The sequence below is a fragment of the Vanacampus margaritifer genome, chromosome 6, assembly GCF_051991255.1.
Source record: "Vanacampus margaritifer isolate UIUO_Vmar chromosome 6, RoL_Vmar_1.0, whole genome shotgun sequence".
Classification (NCBI taxonomy): Eukaryota; Metazoa; Chordata; class Actinopteri; order Syngnathiformes; family Syngnathidae; genus Vanacampus; species Vanacampus margaritifer.
In genome coordinates this window covers 25,215,845-25,240,025 of record NC_135437.1, presented here as the reverse complement: position 1 = coordinate 25,240,025, position 24,181 = coordinate 25,215,845, and the positions used below count along the sequence as shown (strand labels likewise).

At 39.6% G+C, this 24,181-nt stretch overlaps 1 protein-coding gene across 2 annotated transcripts; it reads right to left on the bottom strand.

Annotated features, from left to right (window-relative positions):
• Positions 1-345: 345 nt before the first annotated feature.
• rassf8a (Ras association domain family member 8a) lies at positions 346-22,579 on the bottom strand. 2 transcript variants are annotated; one of them, XM_077569213.1, is made up of 6 exons: positions 22,253-22,579; positions 11,352-11,552; positions 7,844-8,637; positions 7,512-7,709; positions 3,116-3,260; positions 346-1,531 (listed from the first exon to the last, which is right to left on the bottom strand). In XM_077569213.1, exons 2-6 carry the CDS (start codon positions 11,452-11,454, stop codon positions 1,410-1,412), a joined length of 1,362 nt encoding a protein of 453 aa, XP_077425339.1. In that variant the 5' UTR covers positions 11,455-11,552; positions 22,253-22,579; the 3' UTR covers positions 346-1,409. The 2 variants fall into 2 exon arrangements, with proteins under 2 accessions (XP_077425339.1, XP_077425340.1); XM_077569214.1 differs by having other exon boundaries at positions 11,352-11,549.
• Between the last annotated feature and the right edge of the window lie 1,602 nt (positions 22,580-24,181).

Here is a 24,181-nt window from a genome sequence, read left to right as displayed (position 1 = left end):
GCAATTATCATCTCATCAACAGTTACAACCGTATAGCTGTCAAGGTGGAATAAAAATATGTAGGTACATTGACATCTTGCAAATCTCAAGAGCATTGTAAACAAGTTATCACAGCTACATCTCATCACACAAAATGCACGCAAGTATGTTTCTTAAAGTGGGAATCCACCCTTATTTATAGGTTGACATTCATATAAAAAAAGAGACATTTAAAAATAAGTGTCGTTTAAAAATAAAGGTAAATTATACATTGGCTATGATATTTCTTATGGGATTTGTACAAAGTGACAGATGCAAAGACCGCAAAATCATCAAACAGAATTAACTCGCTCAATAAAGCATAAAGAATGTTTAGAATGGGTTTAATCTTAATACTGAATATTTTACAGCAAATAAATGGAGATAACATAGTAACGATGTGGAAAAACTTGCAGCCATATGTGTTCTCAACCAGTCTCTATAAACTATTAGCAGGAACAATTTTACTAATTGCTGTGCTGTCAGTGCAAGCAATGTGGCACTACCCAAAACTACACGAAATGCAGACTTCAATATTGCCAGGTTAGCTTCATGTTCACCCTCGCACACTGCCCACCAAATCCATTAAGGCACTTTGCTGTGGTTAGCAGCTGAGATACAATCTAACATTAACACATAATTGGTCATTAAAAGCTGTAGCATGCCACAAGAAATTCACTGTAATATTGGTGCTTCGCACATATATGGCTATAAGAACATCACAATCATGCGCTCAGAGTTGTTCATCTTTGGCCACAAGTGGAAAACATCCAACAAAAAACAAATACAACCTTTCAGAGAATTGACGTGATTTCATGAAGCACAAGAATGAGAGCACTGCATTCATCATAAAGGGAATGCAGCATTTGGCCGGCTGAAGACAAAAATATACATTTGAAAGGAGGAAAGAAGTGTATAGGAAAGGAACCTATTAATGCATAGTTTTAACAAGTCAGAGTTACAGTAAACTAAATGATAACAGTTTTCTTACATCCTTCATAATTTAAGTCAGTCAGCCCATCAGTTAATATGTTCATTGCATAACTACTAAATGGATATAATTCATCGATTCACATTCATCCTAAAAAGGCCTTTGTTTGGAATTATAGTACCAACAAGAAACCAGTAGAAAGCATTCAGCAGCTACTAGAGTGATTAAAATGACACAGGTTGTGTTTTAAAAGCTGTCCATTGCTGCTGGGTCCTCGTTTAGAAAGGGTTCGAAGTGCATGCCAATCTTCTGTGCCAACAAATCCTTCATGTCAAAGTTTACCAACACTGTACAATTTGTGTTATTGCGGTATCCTGTCCAAAGATATCCAATTGAAAAGGCTCTGAGGAGAAATGAGCCATTGTGCTACAGTCTCAGGCAGCACGTGTGCAGTGGAGCTTCAAACATAGATGCCCTCTGGGTTCAGACCGGCGCTGAGAGGACTTTTTAAGACCCGTAGATGACTGGACAAAGGTTGCAGGGACACGGGGCGCTTCAGGGAGCCGGTTAGTGGAACTAAATCTAAAAATGGAAACACAATAATGTACAATGATATTTCGAAAATACACTTCCTGTGATAGTGCTCATAAATCTATCTCATTCAGTGAGAGCAAATTTGGCTTGATTTCAGCCACTGTTTGATTTTTATTATTATTATTATTATTTATTTTTTTTAGACATTTGTATTTGTCTCTAATTTACGTTTGGCGCTGAGAACATTCCACAGTTGAGCTCCCTGATTGCAGAAGGTAGACTAAAGCTAGCTATTTATGCTAGCTAGCTAAAAGCTATCTTAAAAAAACAAAACTTCTGCACCACTGGGGGGCAGTGCTGAGATACAAAGACGATTTTATGATCTGTTCTTAAACATTTAACACACACATGAAGCTGTAAAAGAAGTTTATGGGAAAGGACTAAGACACTTCACCTATCACTTTTATAACTGAAAACCATCACGATCATCTCCTTTATGTTAAGACTGTTCCTGTCCTGGTTTTGCCCATTGCCATCCAAGGACATCAAAATTGAAAAATCTGTATATTGCATGGAGGGTGCAATATATCTGGTTCTACAGCCATTAATAAATTAGTGCACCAGAGAACATAACAGGATTTAGTCACCCGTGTCTTTGAGACAGAATTTGCCAAACCAAGCGTTCATTCACTCAGCAGTTGTGACTTGGCTCCATTAAGATAAAATGATCGCGGTGATGTCAGAGCATCAGCGACAATTGCTTCCAACACAAAGAAGTGTGGGCGGCGAGTCTTGTGTTAAATTCACACGCTGGTAGAGTCTGGCAGTGTTTAACCTCTGCTTCGTCTCCGATGCTAACTGGGTTGTGGGGGGAAAAACAACCTAATATAGTTCGTGGATCTTCGTGCTTGTGCGTCAGTTCTGTGATTGACTGGTGACCAGCGTAGAGTGTACCCATAAGTCAGGCTGGATGTACTCTAGCTTCCCTGTGACCCTGAACAAGATAACTGGTTGATAATGAATGGATGTTTCCATGTATCATTAATCAGACTTCTTCCGGAAATACGGGTAATAGAAATAAACCTTCATTTGATTGAGCCCATGCAATTGAATGCTTTCCCCCCTCTTTTTCAGCTCTTATTGAAGATGACAAAGCTGTGGTCTGACGAGCCTTCCCCAGAAAGTGCTGAGTGTGTGATAGAGGACGTGCGTGTGTGTGTGAAGGGGGCTCACGAGGGGAACAGAGGGTAAATGAAGGACTTGAAGTCAGCTCCTTTGGCTGTCGGCATGGAGACTGTAAGTGTCAGCTCCTTGTTTGTGTAAATCGCTCCCACGGAGCGCTATTGCTGCTAAGGCACCTTGTACTCTCCTATATGATTACACTGCAATGTATGTCTCAGGTCAGACCCATTCAGATGGGTCAATCATCAGTGAGCCTTGAATCACTAACCGCCATGCCATTTACCACAAGGTCTGCTCTCTCACATTTAACCCAACACTGGCAGATATTACATAATGTTGACGGCTCTTATTATTCATTGCATGTGCTGATCAGTGTTCAATCTTTTACGGAGCCCAGCTGTGTATGTTGAGCAATGTATAGCTACCAATTAAACGAGAAAAGGACATTACCTATAATACGATTGCTGCTTGCACTTTCGTCCTCTGCAGGTTCAGCCGGAAGCACTGTGACCTTGGTGCCCGTTTGCTTGATGAACTGCTGCAGGTTAACCTGCCTCAGCTCCTTGGTTAGCTGTTCCAGCTCATGCTGCATGTCCTTTAATGAAACAGTATATTATCACGAGGATACAGCAATGGAAAATAATACGTATCTCATTAAGGAACATAGGCTGCATGTCCCTATTTTTTGTTTGTGGTAGAAAAACACAGAGTACCATTTTGAGCTGTGGGAGATAATTTATATTTTCTGTCTCCAACTTTAAAGCATCAAACAATCCAAATGGGGCAACGCTATCCTCATAACTTCAGAATAGATTGAGCGGAGCATATGGTTGCATAATTATCCGCCATAAACAGTAAAACAATACACTCTTAGGAGCTGTGCTAATTTTCTCCATACTGATACTGATGCACGAAATGGGCAAGCGTGGTTGGACCACTTTGAGGTCAGGGCTATCAAGTACTTCCACACCTAATTCTTCTGGGGTCCAATCAGGAAGAGAAAGTTGCTTTGGAAGCATGTAACTGTCCAAAAAGTCAGGGAAAGATTCAGGTGTACATATCAAATCCTGTATGTTTAACGTAAAACGGATTAATTCAAATGTGTCTCGAGACTTTTCGTACTTATCATTATGTCCTCACTGTGGAGCGGCAACTTTAATAGGGGGTCTGCAATTTTGTTTCAACTGGCGGCAACGGGTTTATGTAGCATCGAAGTTATAATCACAGTATACATATATTGAGAAGTTTAATTTGTTGGTATAACTAATGCACAAAATGTGCTATATGAATAAAACAGCCTCTCCTTGCTCATTTTTTCAAAATCAAAACACTCACTTGTATCGCAAATCATCTTACCCCATTAAAATCAACGTAAATGCCATTAAAGAGGACGTCAAATCAAACATTTTCCTTACAATATGTTCTATGTGCCCCCACAAGTCTAAACACAACATTCTGATTAATACTGTATTACATTTGTGGAATATGAATTAAGCAGAAAATCCCCCCACTTTTATCCATCTCAGGGGGCGGCCATTTTGCCACTTGATGGCGACCGAAAATAACATTACATGCCTAAGGGTTCAGGAAACGACCGGCTCAGCTGTTTTTTGGGGTTTTGGTCATGTGACTTTCGCAAGTTGAGCCCTTATCTTATGCCACTGTCCTGCCTGTTTTCCATGTCTCTCTCCTCCAACACAGCTGACTCAAATGATCAGCTAATCAGCAAGCTCTGTAGAAGCCTGAAAACGATCAGGCCAGGGATAGGCAAGTTCGGTCCTAGAGAGCCGCAGTCTTGCATGTTTTTGGTGTCTCCTGCCTCCAACCCAGGTGTTTCAAATGATCAGCTCATCATTACGTTCTGTAGGAGCCTCTCAGTTTGAGGAGAGAAACATCAAAAACATGCAGGACTGCGACTCTCTAGGACCGAACTTTGTTGTCATATCCAGTCGACAGCAAGTGGCAAAATGGCCGCCCCCTGACATGGTTCAAAGTCGGAAGATTTTGCTGCTTAATTCATCCATCCATTTTCTTAACTTCATATTACACAAAAGCAATATTAATCAGAATACCGTTTATACACTAGAGGGGCCTCATAGACCATATTATTGCACTTTTTTTTGGACTTCTTGCTTAATCCGTTCCAATACCACCACAATACACTATAATTTCCGTGTGGTTTTTTTTTTAAATAGGAAAAAATAGCACTCTAAACAATTATGTTATAACAAAAACATACAATAATAACATCACAAATAGAATGTAAAGCATCACGATTTATGCTGCACTTGAGGATGGTCGGAAGTCTGACTTTTCCGACTTCAAACCAGGAAGTGTGTATGGGAAATCAGAAGGAGAAAAAAAGGACCTTAACTTCACCGACGGACTACAATGTGACGTCACTCAACAATGGCAACCCCTTTGGAAACACAGATCGTGAATGGTAAAACCCAATTTACTCGAGTATAAAACTAGATAGCTTTCTTCATTCATCAATATTCGACATAACTTCACTTAACACAACGTACGTGACAGTATGCACCTCCCTGCATAAAATTGGTGAACTACTGAACTGTATGAAATGCTTTTAAAATAAGATAAAAACAATAAATAAAGCAAGATTGCGAGAAGGCAAGTTTGCTGGAGGTCAAAATTAGTTTTGAGGTACAAAGTAAAAAACAATTTATCACTATCCGCCATTTTGGTTGTTTACTTTCACCTTGAACGCTTTCAATTCAAAACTGGGAAAAAACAACTTCCGACCATCCTCAAATGCAGCATCATTCCTACAATTAATTAATTGTGCTGCCCACCTTGGCCACTAGAGGGCAGCATAATAAAGGCATGCAGATGCAAACGAAGAACGCTCGTTCTGTAAGTGACTATATAGTAATTTTTCAGAGGCCCAAAAACATATGCCTGTGTGTATTTGTCATATTATTTCGCTACATATGTTGCTCCACCTTAACTCTTTCACTGCCAGACGTTTTCAGAAACGGGTTGTCCCCACTGCCAGCCGATTTAAGCATTTTGAGTGATCTTTCAAGGTCCACAGAAAATGTTGTGTTTGGACTATGGAAACACACATACTACCAAATGAAAGATTGGACTCTCGGCTTTCATCAGAAAAAAAAAGTTTGTTTCTACCTTATTCCGTTCTTCAGTAATCAACAATAGAAAATGGTTACTTTCACCGAAATTCTCTCTTTTGAAACAAAAAACGGAGAAAAAGAGCTTTTTGTGAAACGATGTTATTTCATGCACTCTAGTGAATTGTACACTTCTTTTTGTCCATGAATGATGCCACAAACACCTAAATAGTGCTTTACTTCTGTAAAACGCTTTCACCAACAATGAAAAAGTGTTTTTTGATTGCAAAATACGTTTATTTCCATTCAACAGTGTAACAATTTGACAAAACAATTTCGCAAACTATTTACAAATGTGTGCAACTGTGGTACTACTTACAATTATGTGGATGTTTCAAATACAGTTTTTCCTTTTGTAACGCTCTCCTGCGTGCAAGGAGACGCCAGGAGTCGCACAACAGTTTACTTTCACTTTCACATTGGTCCGTTTTGCGTGCAAACGTTACACTTTCTTGACGGCCTTTTTTTCCGGGGAATAAAAAGCAAGTAGCAGACTGTACACACTTCCTCCGATGAATATGCATTGGACTCAGGGCACTCTCCGTCGTCCGATCGAACGTCCGCCTGTGCGTGCTCGGTTGTGTTCCGCGTTACGACACCGTCATAGCCGCCGCATCAGCGGTTCCAATTTCGCCGTCAAGCTCGGATTCACCTTCATCATCATCGAGGATGATCACCGTCGTCATCAATGTACTATTTTAGCGTTGGTCGATGCCTTTCGTCTTGTAAGTGTAGAGCTGCTTGCAAACGCTCGCCATTGCCCGTTCCCTCCTCCATCTAGCTCCATCTAACGTCTTCTACTGCCGCGTCAATGCTTTCCAACCACGGAGTCACCATCATCTTCATCATCGATGATGATCATGTCATCAACAATGTGCTTTTCTAGCGATGCTTTTGGTCTTTGAAAAAAACGGCTCTGGCGTTAGCTCCTCGCGACCGGCCGCCATTTTTCCTTTGTTTTCCATTCTGATCTCCTGCTCAACGCTCTAGCTCCGCCTCTACTGACGCCCACCCGATCTTGTCAAAAGAGAGTCATCGCTGCCCTCTAGGGGCCAAAAATAGTCATTAGGCTCAAAAAACCTGCTTAAAACTTTCAGGAGAGCTCCGCAAGCCTTCCCAGCACCCGTTTCAAAAAAAAAAAAAAAAATCATTGGATGACGTCTTTTGACGTCATTGGCAGTGAAGCGTAGGTTTTTACTTGACGTCTTTAAACGTCAGTGGCAGTGAAAGAGTTAAGTGTTAAATCTGTCACTTATTGATGCTAACTGCTAACTAATGTTTGGTAGCATTAAGCTAAGTGGACTTTGCAAAGGCAAAGCTACAGCTACGTGGTTCTTTTAAATACACAAAGCCTTTGTTTTGCTCATGTCTAAAGTTTGTGCTTGCCAGTCAAAGCAACAACAACAAAAAGGTCAGATGACGGCTCATATCAAGGGTGTATTCAGACCTGCACCTACTGCAAAGACAGAGTATATTTGAATGACAAAACACTTGTGTGTAAAACAATCAAGTAAAAAACAGCAAGTGTGACAGTAATTGCTTTCTTGTGGCACGTAAAAACATAATCTTATGCCACTGTGTAAATAAGTTAACTGCTTGCCGCTTGTGACTTTAAAATGTCATAGATGGAGAGAAAAAACTACTTTGTAGGTCAAATAACATTCAAGAGGGCAGTGAAATTCATAGATTTGTCTCACCTGGAGCTTCTTGCTGCTTTGCCCAAGTGACCTGTCCACGGCTCTGCAGCTGCTTTCCATCTGGACAGCTTGTCTCTCTTGTGCTTTCAGTTCTGCTTTGACTCGGAGCACCTGAGCTCGAGCCTCTGCCTCATTGAGCCACTCGGTCTCCTGACGCTCTCTTTGCACACGCATCTCCTCCAAACCCGTTTCTACGACCTGATGGCAAACAAATAGCTCAAGGCCAGAACACAATTTTTGAACATATGTACTACACAAGTCAAAAAGTAGCTTTGTTTTCTTCATTCGTTTCATTTCCCAACTTGCTTTTCGTAACCTCCAACAAAACACACCTGCACCATTGCCAGCTTCTCTTCAATCTCCTTTTCGCAGCCCTGCAGACGACCACGCAACTCTCCTAGCCTCTCCGCCAGCTGCCGCTCACTCTCCAGCTCAATCTGCAGCTCGGTGGTCCAAAACTCCTCCTCCTCCATCTCCACCTCGGTCTTCCTCAGATGCTTCTCCAGCCTCAAAATCTCCTCCATCAGACCCCCATCTGAGTCCCCGCCGCAGCCTGGAGCTCGTCCCGCTCGCACCGCGGCCCAGGATTTGAGCTCATCTTCATAAATCTCCAGTTTCTTCTCCAGCACACTGAGCGTTTCTCTCTGAATGCCCACCAGTCGAACCAGGTCCTCCATGTGACAGGCCCACAGGCCGCGGGATGCACTCCCAGTGGCTCCTCCTGCATGATGGCGAGTCCCGCCGTTTCCTAGATGAAGTCTCCTTTTGGCCTCAGTTTCACTTGGTCGCCCACCGCTCAGTATCTCCCTTAGACCTCGGGGCGCTCCTGTAAAGGTGAGAGACTTGCGCCGAGGCTCGCGGCGACAGAGGGAGCGATCGTTGGGATGGTGAAGCTTTGCGAGTGGGGGGAGGCTCTGTCGGTGAAAGCCGCGTTCAGGCCCCCTTAGAGGGGGCCCTTCTGAAGGGGGGCGCTCAGTCAGGGAAGGGCCTGTGCGGAGCAAAATCAGCTGGACATCACCTGCGTATTGACCCCACGTATTTAGAGAGGCGACTGGGCTCTCATGGGGGGCTAGATGACGCTCCGTGTCCCGCCATTTTTCTACCAGCGTGTATCTCCCAGTGCGACCTGCCAGCAACACAATACAGAACTGCTTTAAAGATTTCTATCCACGAGGACAATAGGGCTTAAAGGAGACCGAGCTTGCAATTCTTTATCGTCACATGGGCAAAATATAGGCTGGAAAAATTAGCACTGCTCAACACCACATCACAAAGCATTTGTGTTAAAAGAAAAGGAAAAGGCAGAGGAGGGGGCTCTGCTTTGTCAGCTTGGCAGGGGAGAAAGGGATGAGTCATACTTTCCCTCCTCCAACTCTGTAGTTGTGGGAAGTGATGTCAATACAGTCTGCTCAAGCACTTCTATTCCTCACACAGCCATATGGGGAGGGGGTTGTTGTTTGGAAGAAATTGCCAATAAAGCCATGATGACCCAACTGAATCTCAGCAGGAACAGCATGTAGAGGCAGATAATCTAATAAATGTGGGGGGGTTCCCCTATGGGATGACATATAAATGGGTTGATGAGTGTTTTACAATATGCTTTTCTGCACATTCAATATAATTTCAGTTTCATACTGAAGGAAAGCAGTTTGTTTTATATAAATTGGCCAAACAATATTAATCATACCAACATGCCATTCAGCAAAAAGCAATTTACTAAAACACTGGTGTTTTCAGGCATTAGTGTGGCTGCGTTGTGAGACATCAACCAGTGATTATAACTCTTTGCTTCTTAAAGCATGCGAGGGCAGAGAGTGCAAGTTCTGGAAAATCTGCGTTGTCAAGCCTATTCCCCATTCTGTGTTTCAGTGTTTTATTTCACTCGCTCAAATACTTGGATAGCATATGTTGAAGTAACAACACATTTTTGTTTGCAAGTTTGACTGTATAAAGATGTCAATCCCTGTATAACGACAGAACATGACTGCAATGCTTCAAAACATTCCTTCAAGCAGCTCTGTTGTGACAGGGAGCTAAATCTCTTTGGGAGGCTGAGCATGACGTTTTTTTCATACACAAAAACAGTAATTCAAAGCTAATTAAGTCAGTTATAATGAAAAAAAAGGATCAAGAAAATATTTATAAAAAGTACGGTGTGGAAGTAAATTATGTCTCTTAAGCAGACAGGGCACTTGTAGTCACATTCCAATACAGTTTCACTGGGCGTAGAATTATGATAAGAGTTTAGATTATCAACATACTGTAGTATCGATGCACACAGAGTGGCTAAGACTTGGAATTAGATACAGTATGGAAGTTTAACAATATTTATTCCATGGTAACAGTAGAGCAGAACGACTACCTAACAAATAACGTACGGTACTGTTTTTTGGGTGGTCAGTTTTAGGTTTGTGACACCTTTTATCTGTGGTCCTAGTAACAAGCCTTTGCATTTGTTTGTGGCCTCACACATAATGCAAACATCAGTATGAGAGAGGGAGGAGGGGGGGGGGGGAGTCCAGACCTCAAAGTGGTCATAACTCATTACTAAGGCTTGTAGCACCCTATAATATAGTCATTTCCTGAAAATGTAATGTCTGAAAATGTCAAAATGTGCCCTTAACTCAATCCAAAATGTACTAAAACCAATCATGTAGAAAAAAACGACCTGATTGGAAGCCTTGTTAAAATGGTGGTTTTGTGCAAATTGCGCAAAAAGGAGTTTGAACAAGGTTCTATAGATAGGAACAATAGATAGGCAATACATGCCTCATTAAACTGCATGAGTGACCCTTATTAGTCGGGTCAAAGTGTCAGTACGTGACATTTCATGAGTGCGGACGTCACAAAAGCCAAAATAATATTTCGTCTTTTATTAACGTCTGCTGCCGAAAGCGGCTAAACGTGCTTGAAGGGTAGAAGGGGCATCCGTTTGTGATTGCGGCGGCATCAACTCTGAAAAACATATGTTTGGCTTAATGGTATCAGCTCAAACTGTATCAATCCCTCTGGCCACTACAGCAGTGCAATGGATATCTCAAAACTGACACGGCACACTTGGTGCCCCTTTGCTGTCTTTATATGTATTTAGGCTTGGAAACACTACTCAAACAATGTTGGCCAAAGCTTACATATACGTAAATTCTGTAGAGTAAATTTTACTCTAAAAAGAGTCTATTTGGTCCCACTCTTAACAGTAAAATGTACACTTGGAAGAGAGGTTTTTAAAATAAAAGTCACTCAAGGGTTGCGGAACAAGCCCGCAACTTCAGGTCTACTTCCTGAGCCATGCAGGTCTTACTGTATTAATATATCGCTCGTGTCAGCTGGAATCTTTGTAACTCCTTTTGGATATAAGCAAACAGTAGGAGTGGCATAGCTCAGGTGGTAGAGCGGCAAACTGTCTCCCAAGCTGAAGGTTGTGAGTTTGTTCCAGTGTAATAAAAAAAGAAGAAGAAAGAAACTAATGAAATTTTGGCAAAATCTCCCTTTTCAAAATTTACTTAGAATTTCTGAGTAAAAAATCTTTAATAGATTGTTGTTTTTCATGGGATAGGCAAATTCTCTTGGACACAAAAAAAATACTTTGAGTAAATTTTACTCTGTTTAGAGTGGGACTGTTTACTTACTCTACACAAATGACTGTGTAGTCGTCAGTATCGTCTGTTTTTTGTTTTTTTTAATTGCACTGCCAAAAGTTGTACAGGAAGCTAACCAACTATGAACACAGCAAATGCTCATATTCACACTTATATGGGCAATATATAGTCTTCAAATATAAGATGACGCTAAAGTAAAATAAATCATAAGCCTGCGGAGAATATGCACAGCTTGTCTTACCGATCGCTTGAGCTAGAGCAATGACCACTTCTTGGCAGGTGGTCGCTTCGGTAACCCCGCACACGACCCTTTGAACTCCATCCACCCAGACCTTCAGCTCCATTTTGGGTCAAAAGTGACGAGTCTTACTGTGACGTGTTGGTCCCAACATTCTTGAAGACATCAGACGCGCAAGGGCAGCTGAAGCCCTTCTGGCTGCTTCTTGGGAAGGAAACACAAGAGGAAACAGGAAACAGACAAGTGAGGATGTGCTCAAGGATCGGTTACCTTAAAGTTGAACTCAAACCGTTGTTATTTGGTACAATTAATCATCATGCTACTAACAGTTGCTCATTGTGAAAATATTGAGGCCAGTCATCCCTTTTGTTACCATTTGGCCGTAACACTGTTGTTTTGCACTTAATCACTGCCATTGACGGCTATAGACGTCAAAAATTCATTTAAACTATTTCTATTATTTTAACATTTTTTCCCACTTTTGTTAACAAGAGTATGAAAATCTAGAAAAAAATTTTTTTAGAACAGATGTAAAATTTGTGATTAATTGTGAGTTAACTAGTGAATCTATGCGATTAATTACGATAAAAAAAATGTAATCGCATGACTTCAATAGTTAAAGTTACGATTAATTAAAAATGTTATATCTGTAATAAATGTACAATAAAAAAAAATCTAGGTTTCCATACTCTTGTTAACAAAAGTGGAAAAAATGTTAAACTAATTGACATAGTTAAAAGGAATTTTTTTACATCTATAGCCGTCAATGGCAGTGAATGAGTTAATAGGTACGTGGTGTCTACTGAGATGCAGGAAAACAGTGCTAGTAGACATTCCCTGGCTCAGATCCTGCTTTTGTAAGAACTAGGAAGCCATGAGGACAGAGGAGGAAAATTATGTATGTGACATAACAGAGAATGAAGCAGCATGAAAATGTTTGGTTGCAAAACAGGAAGGTAGAGCCAAAGGGGATCACAATACAAGGAAGTGACGAATTATTTTGTTTTTGATGCCACTGTTCTTTGAGCTACACTAAATCCATCCTTTCTGCTTACCACAACCCGCATAAGCTATGAGATGCAAGTAAGTATAACAGATTGAGTGGTAACTCACTATATTTACTCTATTAAGCTGACTTACAAAGTTTTTGCAATAATTGTACTTGAGTACATTTTTTTTTACTGAATATACTCAAGTAATTATTTGGAGTAGTACTTTTACTCGAGTCATTATGATTCTGATTCGGATTTGGCTACACTTCCCACCTCTGAGTATAACTAACCTTTCAGAAACCACTGAGAACAAACAGACGCTCAACCAACTGGTGAATAACATTAACAGCTTTATAACGCATGTGTTATGTTACATGAAGGTCAGTTTCCAACATAATGTGGCGTATGAAACACTCATCTAGCGCGAGGGACTCCCTTTCAAGGACGTTGTACTCGGAGAGAATGAATGGCATGGCTTTATGGTGCAATTCCAGTGTTGCAAATGGTGGACAATTATCCAACCCCCCCCTGTCGATCACACACAGTCTTGGCCTAAGCACAGTACTGTACGCTGCTTTTCCAGAGCCACAACCCAGTACAAGGTAACAGTCGGAAGTCAGATTATAAAATAGAATTACAAAGTGTTCTTAGTATCAGTTATCATACAAGTAGGAAGCATTTTTGTGTAGGGAAGGAACTAACTGAATTATTGATGTTTGCTAATTGTGTCTTACATCAACTGTTAATTAACGCTGTTCATTTTAAACTTGTTTGTAGCATCGAGGAGGAAAAACATGACATCAGGTCATAAATTCAGAATATTGACATTCTTTATTCCTCAAGTAGGGCTGGGCGATAATTCACTATCGATATGTATCGCGATAGACAGGTGATCAATAATAATCGGCATTGTGCATTCTGTAGACAGAGGCTACGGTGTGGCGTTATGGTTGTTTTGAGCATAAAAGCATGTTTTGAGTGCACAAGAACCGTTCTTGAGAGTCTAGTTCACTGACTGCTCACTTGCCGAGCCGAAGAAGAAGCTGTCGAACCAACCAACCGAGACGAAGAAGAATGGTAGTCATGCCAACTCCAGTTAACTCTTTGACTGCCAGACGTTTTCAGAAAAGGGATGCCGTGGGTGCCAGCAGATTTAAGCATTTTTGACTGATCTTTCAAGGTCCACAGAAAATTATGTGTTTGGACTATGGAAACACACATACTACCAAATGAAAGATTGGACTCTCATCTTTCATCAGAAAAAAAAAGTTTGTTTCTACCTTATTCCGTTTTTCAGTAAACAACAATAGAAAATGGTTAGTTTCACCTCTGTTTTGAAAAAAAACGTCTTTTAACGTCTTTGGCACTCCTCCATAGGATTTTACTAAACGTTATTTAACGTTTCTGGCAGTCAAAGAGTTAACTTTCAACAACAAGGATCTAAAAGCCACGTGTATCCACAAGGATTGTAACTTTGGCTACAATACGACACGGAATTCTAGTGAAGGTAAGCCGTTTTCGGGTACAACCGTAAAAAGATCAACTTGAACGTGGTTAATAGCCGACAGTGCCGCCACATCGTTTTCACAGCTTGCACCGCTCATACCTGGATGCAGCAACACAGATAAATAAATAATTAAGTCTTTTACCGCCAAAAGCGTTTAATGACGTTTACTAAAATCCAAATGAATGCCGCCAAAAACGTTAATTGACGTTTACTATGCGTTTTTCTTCCTCAATGGGCAGTGGAACGTCTGCGCAGCGCTCATTGGGGTTGTAAAATCCCAAAACACCCACTATCTATGGCCAGCAGATGGCAGCAAATCTCCTTCACAGAGCGTCACTAAACAAAAAATAATAGTGTCAAAGTCACTGTTGTGCAGAAAATGTATCTTTTTACAAAAAGCTTGTTTTCTCCTTTTCTTTTAAATTTTCGCTCAATGTCACTCAATTGACCTATTTTCAAATAGTGATTACTAAAGAACTAAATAAGGTAGTAACATACTTTTTTTTCTAATGAAAGAATGGAACACGATCTCTCATTTGGTACCCACCATGTATAAGTACTCAGAGTACACAATATTTATAAGTTTGCCTTGAAAATGCTCGAAATCGGCTGGAAATCGGGGTTGTTTTGTGGATAACGTGTGTGTGTAAAAATTTAGACTGATCTGTCTTAGAAGGACGAATTTAGTGTACAAACAGGACTATAAGTCATATAAAAGTATGAGAACTCTGTTAACATTCCCTATTATTGATCTCGGTAATTGCTGTCCAGAATTTTTTTTTCCCATTACAACTGAACTAATTTGATGTAATTGTGGCTCACATGACTTATGCAATAGTTAGTGCACTGTGTATCTATCTGTGTGTGTGTTGATGGTGTGTTTTCTCATTACACTGGCTGAATTCAGGGGTTTTCTCAATTTAGGCTTCAAATAAAAGAGGCATAAAGGATAAAGGCCATATTTTTCCTGCCGGCACCCAAAACACAGTAACAAATGTATAAACCTCTTTCCCTTCAAGGCCATGATACAAAGCAGCCTTTAAGGATTAGAAGTGAGGGAGACAAAAAACAAAAAATTGTATTGATATGGTGACCCAGTGAATGAGAAACGTTTAGGAAACATAAAGCCGATCTTAATGTGTCTTTATCACCTAAAAATGTACTCATTCACAGCCATTGACGGCTATAGACTTCAAAAATTCATTTGAACTATTTCTATTAGTTTAACATTTTTTCCACTTTAGTTAACAAGAGTATGAAAGCCTAGAATTTTTTTTATTGTATTAGAACAGATATAAAATTTGTGATTAACCCTGAGTTAACTAGTGAAGTCATGCGATTAATTATGATTACAAATTTTAATCGCCTGACACCCCTAATTTTTAATAATGTTTTCTTTAAAAAAAAAAAAAGGGAAAAAAGATTACTATATATATATTTTTTTTTTTTTTAATAAAACATTATTAAAAATTAGGGGTAAATTTGTAATTGTAATTAATGGCATGACTTCACTAGTTAACTCACGATTAATCAAATTTTTTATATCTGTTCTAAATGTACAAAAAAATAATTCTAGGTTTTCATGCTCTTAACAAAAATGGAAAAAAATGTTAAAACTAATAGAAATAGTTCAAATGAATTTTTGACGTCTATAGCTGTCAATGGCGGTGAATGAGTTAAACTAGCTGATTTACAATCAGTTTCACACATGAACGTCAGACACATTACGTTTAGATTGATAACAAGAAAACCTGACGACCGAAGCAGAGCTTTGCAGGGCAGAGAGCCATTTTACGCCGCACGCTCAAAGCCACAGTCTGGGGAGATGCCCAATCGCTGATTTGTGCAGCTCATCGAAGCCAGAAAAGCATTTCAAGATGGCTTAAAATACTTTGATATGATCAGCTGCAGGAAACATGTAAACCCTCGTGAGCAACTGTGATGTTGACTCGAGATGAATTCCTCTAAAAGCACAGAGGCATGTGCCGTCTGCGTGCCCGCCCGTGACTAACCTCCAGGTCGAGTTGGCCAGGCAAAAGGCTTCAACTGGCGACTGCTGTAAACAACCTACCATATGCTTGCTCGTGTTTCATAGTTGCTTACACGGTGCTGAAACTCACACCAAAGAGAAATGTTGAAGGAGACTTAAGTGCAGGAGCTTAACACTTACGCTGCTTCTTCCAGGGATTTACAGAAAATGAAGCAATCACTAAATGACCTGGCAATAGTACAGTTTAAGAGATTGCCGTTCTATCACGAAGGTTTTATCTGAGCTAAACAAAACAGTGTGTGAGATCACCTCAGGAGGGCTGTTTTGCAACCAAATGAAACAAAATACTGCTCCCACAAAACAACTCTGCAGCTCACTGAAAAAGCTCAATTTAGTAGGGATGCACGATAATGCTATTTTAATTTTTTTTTTAATTTTCTGAATATTTTTTACTGTTTTACTGAATTTTTTTTTCTGTCAAAAATTATTCAGAAAAATAGGCTGAAAAAAATTATTCAGAAAAACAGGAGAAAAAATTACTCGGAAAAGGGGCGGTTATTCGGGAAAAACAGGGGGAATATTATTTTTTAAAAAACAGGGGAAAAAATTATTCAGAAAAAAAGAGCTGGTGCTGTTTTTCGGAATTTTTTTATTTTTTTTTTACCTCTGAACTCCAAGTGACTTTGTTGCAGACTCGCTAATAGCCTCCATATGCAATAAGATGGTCATGTTTACTTACTGGCTCTCAATAAAGGAATGAATGTGTATTGTGGTTTGTTCTCTAATCTCTGAGGGAAAACCCCTTTAAAAAAAATATTCAGAAAAACAGATTTTTTTTTTAGAAAAACTGAAAAAAATATTTAGAAAAACAGAAAAAAAAATTCAAAAAAACAAAGGTTCCCCCCAAAATTTGCCAGTAAAATAATTATTTTATAAAACAGGGAAAAAATACTCAGAAAAACATAAAAATATATATTCAAAAAAACAGGAAAATATATTTTTTGGAACAAAATTTAAAAAATAAAAAAAAAACTGAAAAAATATTCAATAAAACAGAAAAAAATACTCAAAAAAACAAAGCTACCCCCAAACATTTGTCAGAAAAACAGGACTTTTTTTAAATTCAAGTGAATGCAATACGCTTCTGTAGGCGATAACCGAATTGTTTGCAAAATTAACTTGAACACAAATATACTTTTGCGTCCTGCTATAAGTCTAACATGTACAAACACAATGAAACATTGTGTAAAGCACCATGAAGCTGAATTTTATTGATATCTCTGCTTCAAAGACAACCAGTAACTCATTTTGAGTTTGCCGAAACAAAACAGTCATGTTTTAAAAATGCAACAAAAAACTGTGAGGGTAACATTTTGGGGAGACGCAGTAAAGAACTGATGGCTGCCCATGTCGCCATGATGCATCTTCTGTGAACACGAGGTTGCGTGCATTATAACGTCACAAATATGCGACACTAAAATAGGCAAGGGGAGGGGTTGAGGAGTTGGGCACAACTTGAGTCACAACCACAACAGATGGACCAACGCGGCATGTCTATTATATCTTTGACTGCCAAAAACGTTAAATAACGTTTAGTAAAATCCTATGGAGTGCCAAAGACGTTAAAAGACGTTTGTTTCAAAACAGAGGTGAAACTAACCATTTTCTATTGTTGATTACTGAAAAACGGAATAAGGTAGAAACAAACTTTTTTTTTCTGATGAAAGATGAGAGTCCAATCTTTCATTTGGTAGTATGTGTTTTTCCATAGTCCAAACACATAATTTTCTATGGACCTTGAAAGATCAGTCAAAAATGCTTAAATCGGCTGGCACCCACGGCATCCCTTTTCTGAAAACATCTGGCAGTCATAAAGTTATTATCGGCAGATTTCTTGATTATCTGGCTTATCTGTTTGACGTCAAATCGGTCAATAATTATCGGCCACCGATACTATCGTGCATCCCTAAAATTTTGTCTTCTTGGTTCTGTTTGACTTTGAGAGGGGTATTATTGTTAATTGGAATTTTCATGGAGCACATCTGACAAACCGGAGTATGTCATACTGCTGCCAATTTTAAACAATGGCCTGTTCATTACAAGCTTGTTTGAATGCTACAGCTTTCAACCCATTTGCACTTCCTGTGACGCAAGTGTGGTTTACACATTATAATCACAAACAGATCCTTTGTGAAATAAATGATGAGCAGAAAAAAGAAAAATGTACGGTAGTTCAATGTGCACACTGTCATCAAAAGTTACACCCGGGAAGAATCTGAACAGGGAATTGCTCGAGTCACGTGGATGGTTAAGCTTTGTAGTCACTAGTATTGAAGCGGTGGAAGCAGACCGAATTTTACTCATTGGAAGCAACCAACAGAAGTTTATTATTTCACTGTCTAAACAGGCAGCCAGAAAAAAAGAAGCAAATCCTCATGAGGGATTTTTTAAACAAAACTTTCTCTTTAAAAAAGAAAAGCTACAACAGATTGATGGAAACTTGAAGGAGTGAAGTTCACCGGTCTGGTGGAGTCATTACAGTATAGCCTGCACAGTGCATACCAAGAAGTTCACTAACGTCAGGGTGAGTGTTGTCACCTACTTGTTTGCATTCACTGAACACATCAAAATGCTCAAATTTCTCATCAAGAATTAATTTGTCGGTTGCAGTTCAGTCCCGACTCAAATGATTTGTGATGAAACGCCCCGCTTGGCCATCATTGGCTTCAGTGATCATCGTACGTACATTGCTCAGCCTATCTCGTTGCAGGAAATTTGGTGCGCTCAGTGGTCGACTTTTGGCTGTTGTGATGGTATGTCGTGTAATTTTGTTATTGTAATCTCTTCATACCGGACTATGTCGAGCAAAAAAAAAAAGGAAAGTGGTGGACGAATATCTGAAATTTGATTTAGTTCACCAGTAAACCCTATACTTATGTCTTGAATTTGAAAAAAAAAAAAATACAATTAAAAAACATTTTATTTTTCAATTAACTCATTCACTGCCATTGACGGCTATAGACGTCAAAAATTCATTTGAACTATTTCTATTAGTTTAACATTTTTCCCACTTTAGTTAACAAGAGTATGAAAGCCTAGAATTTTTTTTATTGTATTAGAACAGATATAAAATTTGTGATTAATAGTGAGTTAACTAATGAAGTCATGCGATTAATTACAATTAAAAAATTTAATTGCCTGACACCCCTCATTTTATTAATCTTTTCTTTAAAAAAAAGAAAAAGATTATTATTATTATTTTTTTTTATATAGAAAAGATTATTTAAAATCAGGGGCATCAGGCGATTAAAATTTGTAATCGTTATTAATCGCATGACTTCACTAGTTAACTCACGATTAATCACAAATTTTATATCTGTTCTAAATGTACAATATTTTTTTCTAAGTTTTCATACTCTTGCTAACAAAATTAGAAAAAAATGTTAAACTAATAGAAATAGTTCAAATGAATTTTTGACATCTTTAGCTGTCAATGCCAGTGAATGAGTTAAGAAGGGTTTGGTAAATGCGGATAGAAAACTGGTTTCAGTACCCCAAACAAGATTAAGAACCACTGGGTTAAACACTTTATCTCATATTCTCTGATACTCCTTTAGTAATGTATCAAATTTAATGTAACTACTACAATCACTGAGTTCAAAAGGACAATCAACAAATATGCCACCAAAGAAAGAGTAAACAATGGAGTGCATGGCAAAGACTGTACCCAAAAATGGGCCTTGATCTTAAAGAGCCAGCGCTGATAACATCCCGGGTATACATTCCTAGCCTGTAAGAATGCAACAGCGCATGACCAAAAGATAAGGACGCTATGGGAACCCGTTGTCTGTGATCTAGATGGTTATGTCCTAAAAGGAGGCAATCAGGAGCCATGGCGGGGACGGGAAACTGGCCCCTCTATGAATTAAGAAAAAACAGTCATAAAAAATGTATATTGGACGTTTATTAGCTTTTTTGGAAGATTTTTTTGGGGTGGGGGGGGGGGTGGTAAATGTTATGGAGGTTAATCAGTGTCTTTTGAAAATTGACTGGTTAGGAAGTGCGATGCTGTATGTGGCACTGCAGCAACGCTGATGAAAAATTGTGGCCCCTCCATCATTTAAGTAGCAATCCCTGACCTATAGAATAAAAGGTGTTTGTTTTTTTTATTTTCAGCTTTTAAGTTTATAAAAACATTCATTCTTTCAGTCAGTCATTTTGGTTGTTCCCATGAGAGCGGTGAAGTGCACACTGCGCACACTTGAAAATGGGTCTGAAAGTAGATGACGTCTGCGTCTTAACACTGAAAACCGTTGTCTGTGAAAATGGAACACACAAGCTCATGTGTTTGAAGTATTCAGTTTGAGCATGCACGAGTGTGTCACAACCAAAACAACAACGGCGCTTCACAGTGCTCTCTCGTAGCGCTTGAGCTGATAAAGCTTCTCCAGCAAAGTGTACATTTCGTCCACCACAGTCACATTACATACTGTACATACAGTATTGTAAATCTAATTCTAAAACCCACTGAGTGACGGTGCGAATATGATAGCAAATGGTCGTGTGTCTCTGTATGTGCCCCTCGACCTACTGTCGACCAGTCAAGGCTGCAGACTGCCTGTTTTCTGAAGTCAGATGGGTTTGGCTCCATCTTAATGTAGAAAAGAGATGACTGTAACTGTAGTCTCTACATGCAAGGTTCGAGAAGTATTTTATTTGTTTTAAACTATATTAAAACTAGATTGTGTGTGTTGTTCCAATATTTCAATTCATGCCTTTGAGGGTAAACCCCAAACGTCCCTCTGCCTCTCGAGTTGGCCGGTATTAAAATCTATTAGGCCCTGGAGCAGCCTCCTCCACTTAAGATGTCAAAGCTGGCAGTGACTCGAACATCTGGATGGCACATTTGGCCGGGCAATAATGCTGCTTTTGTTTCCGTGCCATATGCAGAGCTCACTTGCCAGCTTTGAAGAGACAGCAGGGACGCAGCAGGGCAGCGAGAGGCCCCTGGACAGGCTTTAAATGTTACAGTACTGTGGTTTGTCATATATCATCTGGTGTCGAAGCACACGCTTGGGCTAAACATTTATGCAGCTCAAACTGCTTCATTACAGGCCCTGTAAAAAGATTTTTAAAGATTTAAAAGATTAAGATAAAAAAAAAAAAAAATCAGCAAGGTCCCGTTTATTGTGTTTAACTTTAAACAAAACAAAAAAATCATCAAATAATCATTAATAATTTAATAATATTTGCTATCCTTTTATCGGGTTTATAATATATGTATTAGGGATGGGTGAGTACCGATACTAAACAGTATCGCATCGGGCTAATGCCGGCCCTATTTTAAGGTATTGGGTACTTGTGGAGGCTGCTGATACTTAAAATAAGTACTTCTCAGTAGTAGTTGCCAGTATATTGTAGCAGTTGGTGAATCACCAAAATCTGCAATTCTGCATCAGAAACAAAAAACTTTTTTTGTCATTGTGTCAAATGAAGTTTTATATACTAGATACAGTAAATCTCAGTATAGCCTAGGCTGTATTGGGGAGTACAGAAAGAGTGAATACTTAATTAAATACTGGTCTCGGTCTGGGGAAAAAAGTGCTATTGAACATCCCTAATATACAGAAGTCATACGTCACGAAATGTGCCCAAACACAGCACAATTCTTGTTCTGAGATGCTGTAGTGTATTCCTTTGACAGTGTCAGCAAGTTTTCCAGAGACGAATGAATGTGTAGCAACTACTGTACTGAGTATCTACTTGAATAGCACAGCGTCACAATAGCGCTGAATTCATATCAGTTAGTTTTGCAAGCCTCATATCTTTTATCAGTGCATCCAATACAACGACTGCAAACATGTCACACTCATTTTGACCTACAGTATGTTATGCATAAAAAATGGGTGGACTGTGATGAAAGGGCACCTATAATGTAGCCCTCTTCTTCTCTGGTTGCTATAGTCTGATGACTTTATTAAGTACATCAAAGTGACTCAATTCTAAGTTCGTTTTTTTTTCGAAGTACGGCTATGAACTGAAGACCAAAAGACTCCACAGGTTGGTTCTGCTACTGCGCAGCTTGATCTTTTAGTTTGAAATGAGATTCTCTTCTCGTGAGTATGCATAGATGGAAAAAAAATAAAGCAACGCTAATGGCAGCACACCGCCAGCAGCACACAAAGACTAAAGGTAGTTTGTAAAAAAAAAAAAACGGATGGAAACTTCATCCCAAGTAACCAAGCATGTATCGGTATTCGTTTTACGAAGGTGCAGTAAAGTTGAAATAGTTGCTTCAAAGCCTCATCAAGCTCTCTTTATTGACGGCGAAAGGCAAGAGAAACTACTGGGAAAAGATCAACACAACGGCAGTAGGCAACATTCCACGATTATTAGCGCCATGTACTGCTCTTACCTTTATGGCGCAAAGACGACTCGGCTCGCTCACTGCTCCTTTTGCCAAGTGAAGTTTGCAGATGAAACATTCGTAGAGGCGAGAATAGCGCAAATTGTGTCCTTCTTCAGCATTGCCCCCCAAACGTCATGCGACAAAGTGCTGCTGGTTGTTTCGGTGACCAAAACGACAAGGACGTTTGTGCTCCCTGTCCCAAAGTTTGACTCGGTCCACTCGCGTGCTCGTGTTTTGCTCTCTCGCCAGCGAACTGCGGAGGAGGGGGGGGGGGAAGCCCCACTCCCCACACTTGTCTCCTCTTTCCTCCTGCAGGCGCACACATCGCATTGGAAGTGGGGCACCGCAAGGCATTGTGGACCGTTTAAAGGGAGAGGCTACCCTGAGCCACAACTCCCGCATCCAAGGCATCTGGTCACCGGGAGCGGGAGGCGTCCTCGACATCACTCCTACTGACTGACCTTCAAGTCACCGCACTTCACCTAAAGACAACATAACCACGAATCCTTTGGGAAAACGTTACCCCCTCCCTTACAGTAAATCTTCGATATGAAAATAAATGAACACAATAGCCTACTAGAAACAATAGTAGATTATTTCTGCAACAACTGAATCTCTGGACAACTGGCAAGAAAAGAAAATTGCTGAGGGGAAAAATTATAAAGTAACATGTCAAACTTGAGACCCGGGGGCTAGATCCGGCCTGACAATTTTTTTTGGTGCTAAAATACCAAAACTCCAATTGTTTGACTTTTAATAGATTTTGCAAACATATTTTTGCTACCAATCCGCCTTCAAAAAAATAAAAAAATCAACAAATGTGTTTATGTGTTGTAGTACGAACATAATATGAGGGGATCATACATTTATATGGGTTCACGATCATAATGGCAATCATAATGGCAGTGGTGTAGCCCAGGGTATACGCAGGCATACTTCACATACCCATTTCATTTTCAGCCAGCATTGCGTAAACCCATTTCTAAATCTCCCCAGATGTGCACTGTTCAGTAATATCTGTTAACCAGATTACCCATTCTTTCTTCAAGGATGTTGAAGTCGTGGCCCACCATCCTCTGATAATAAAATTAAATTCAAAAGCGAAACTTAAGAATGTACCGACTTCTCCATGAACCGCTACACACCACTGACCCCAAGGTGCCCATAACTGACATGACAAAAATGAGTTTGACACCCCTGCTAATGCTTTAGGTCAGGGAAGGCCATGCGGCCCACTCCCACACTGCGAGTGCCCCTTTGATAAATTTCTGAAAATTATAAAACATACTGTATTAGTTTTAAGTTGCAATAACTCTGCTCATCACTAGATGGCAGGCATCGCTATTACAGTATAGCACTTCATCCATCATAGAGAAAAAGAGGGCACGCCGTGATAAAAAGCAGGAAATTGTGTCTTTTAGGTAGAATAGGAAGCAGTTATATATTGAGTGAATTAAAAGACAAAGCTATGTGCCTAGTTTACATAGAGATGCTATCAGCCATGAAATATTTCAACCTTAAATCGCAACGTTGCGCAAAGATAAATGCGAGAAGTACCACACAGAAGCTGTCGCTCTCATGGCTGATTTCCCTTTTTTGTGTGTGTCTGTTTTAAATGTATGGTATAATATACAAATAAATACCATCAAGCAGAATGTGTTTACAAACCTTTATTGTGCCAAGGCGCATATTTTACATAGTAAAACAAACAAACAAACTCATGACACGACAACACCATACCAAAAAATAAGTAAAATAAAAATTGTGGATACATTTCTCATTTTCAATCAGGCAGCACGTTTTCGTTACAGTTCTGAATTTTGGGGTACAAATCTCATTTCTGGCCATGCTGTGTGGAGTTTGCATGTTCTTTGTGCGACGGTGGGGGTCTTCTCAAGGTGAAGTTAAGTTATTTAAAGTATTAATGTGATTTAT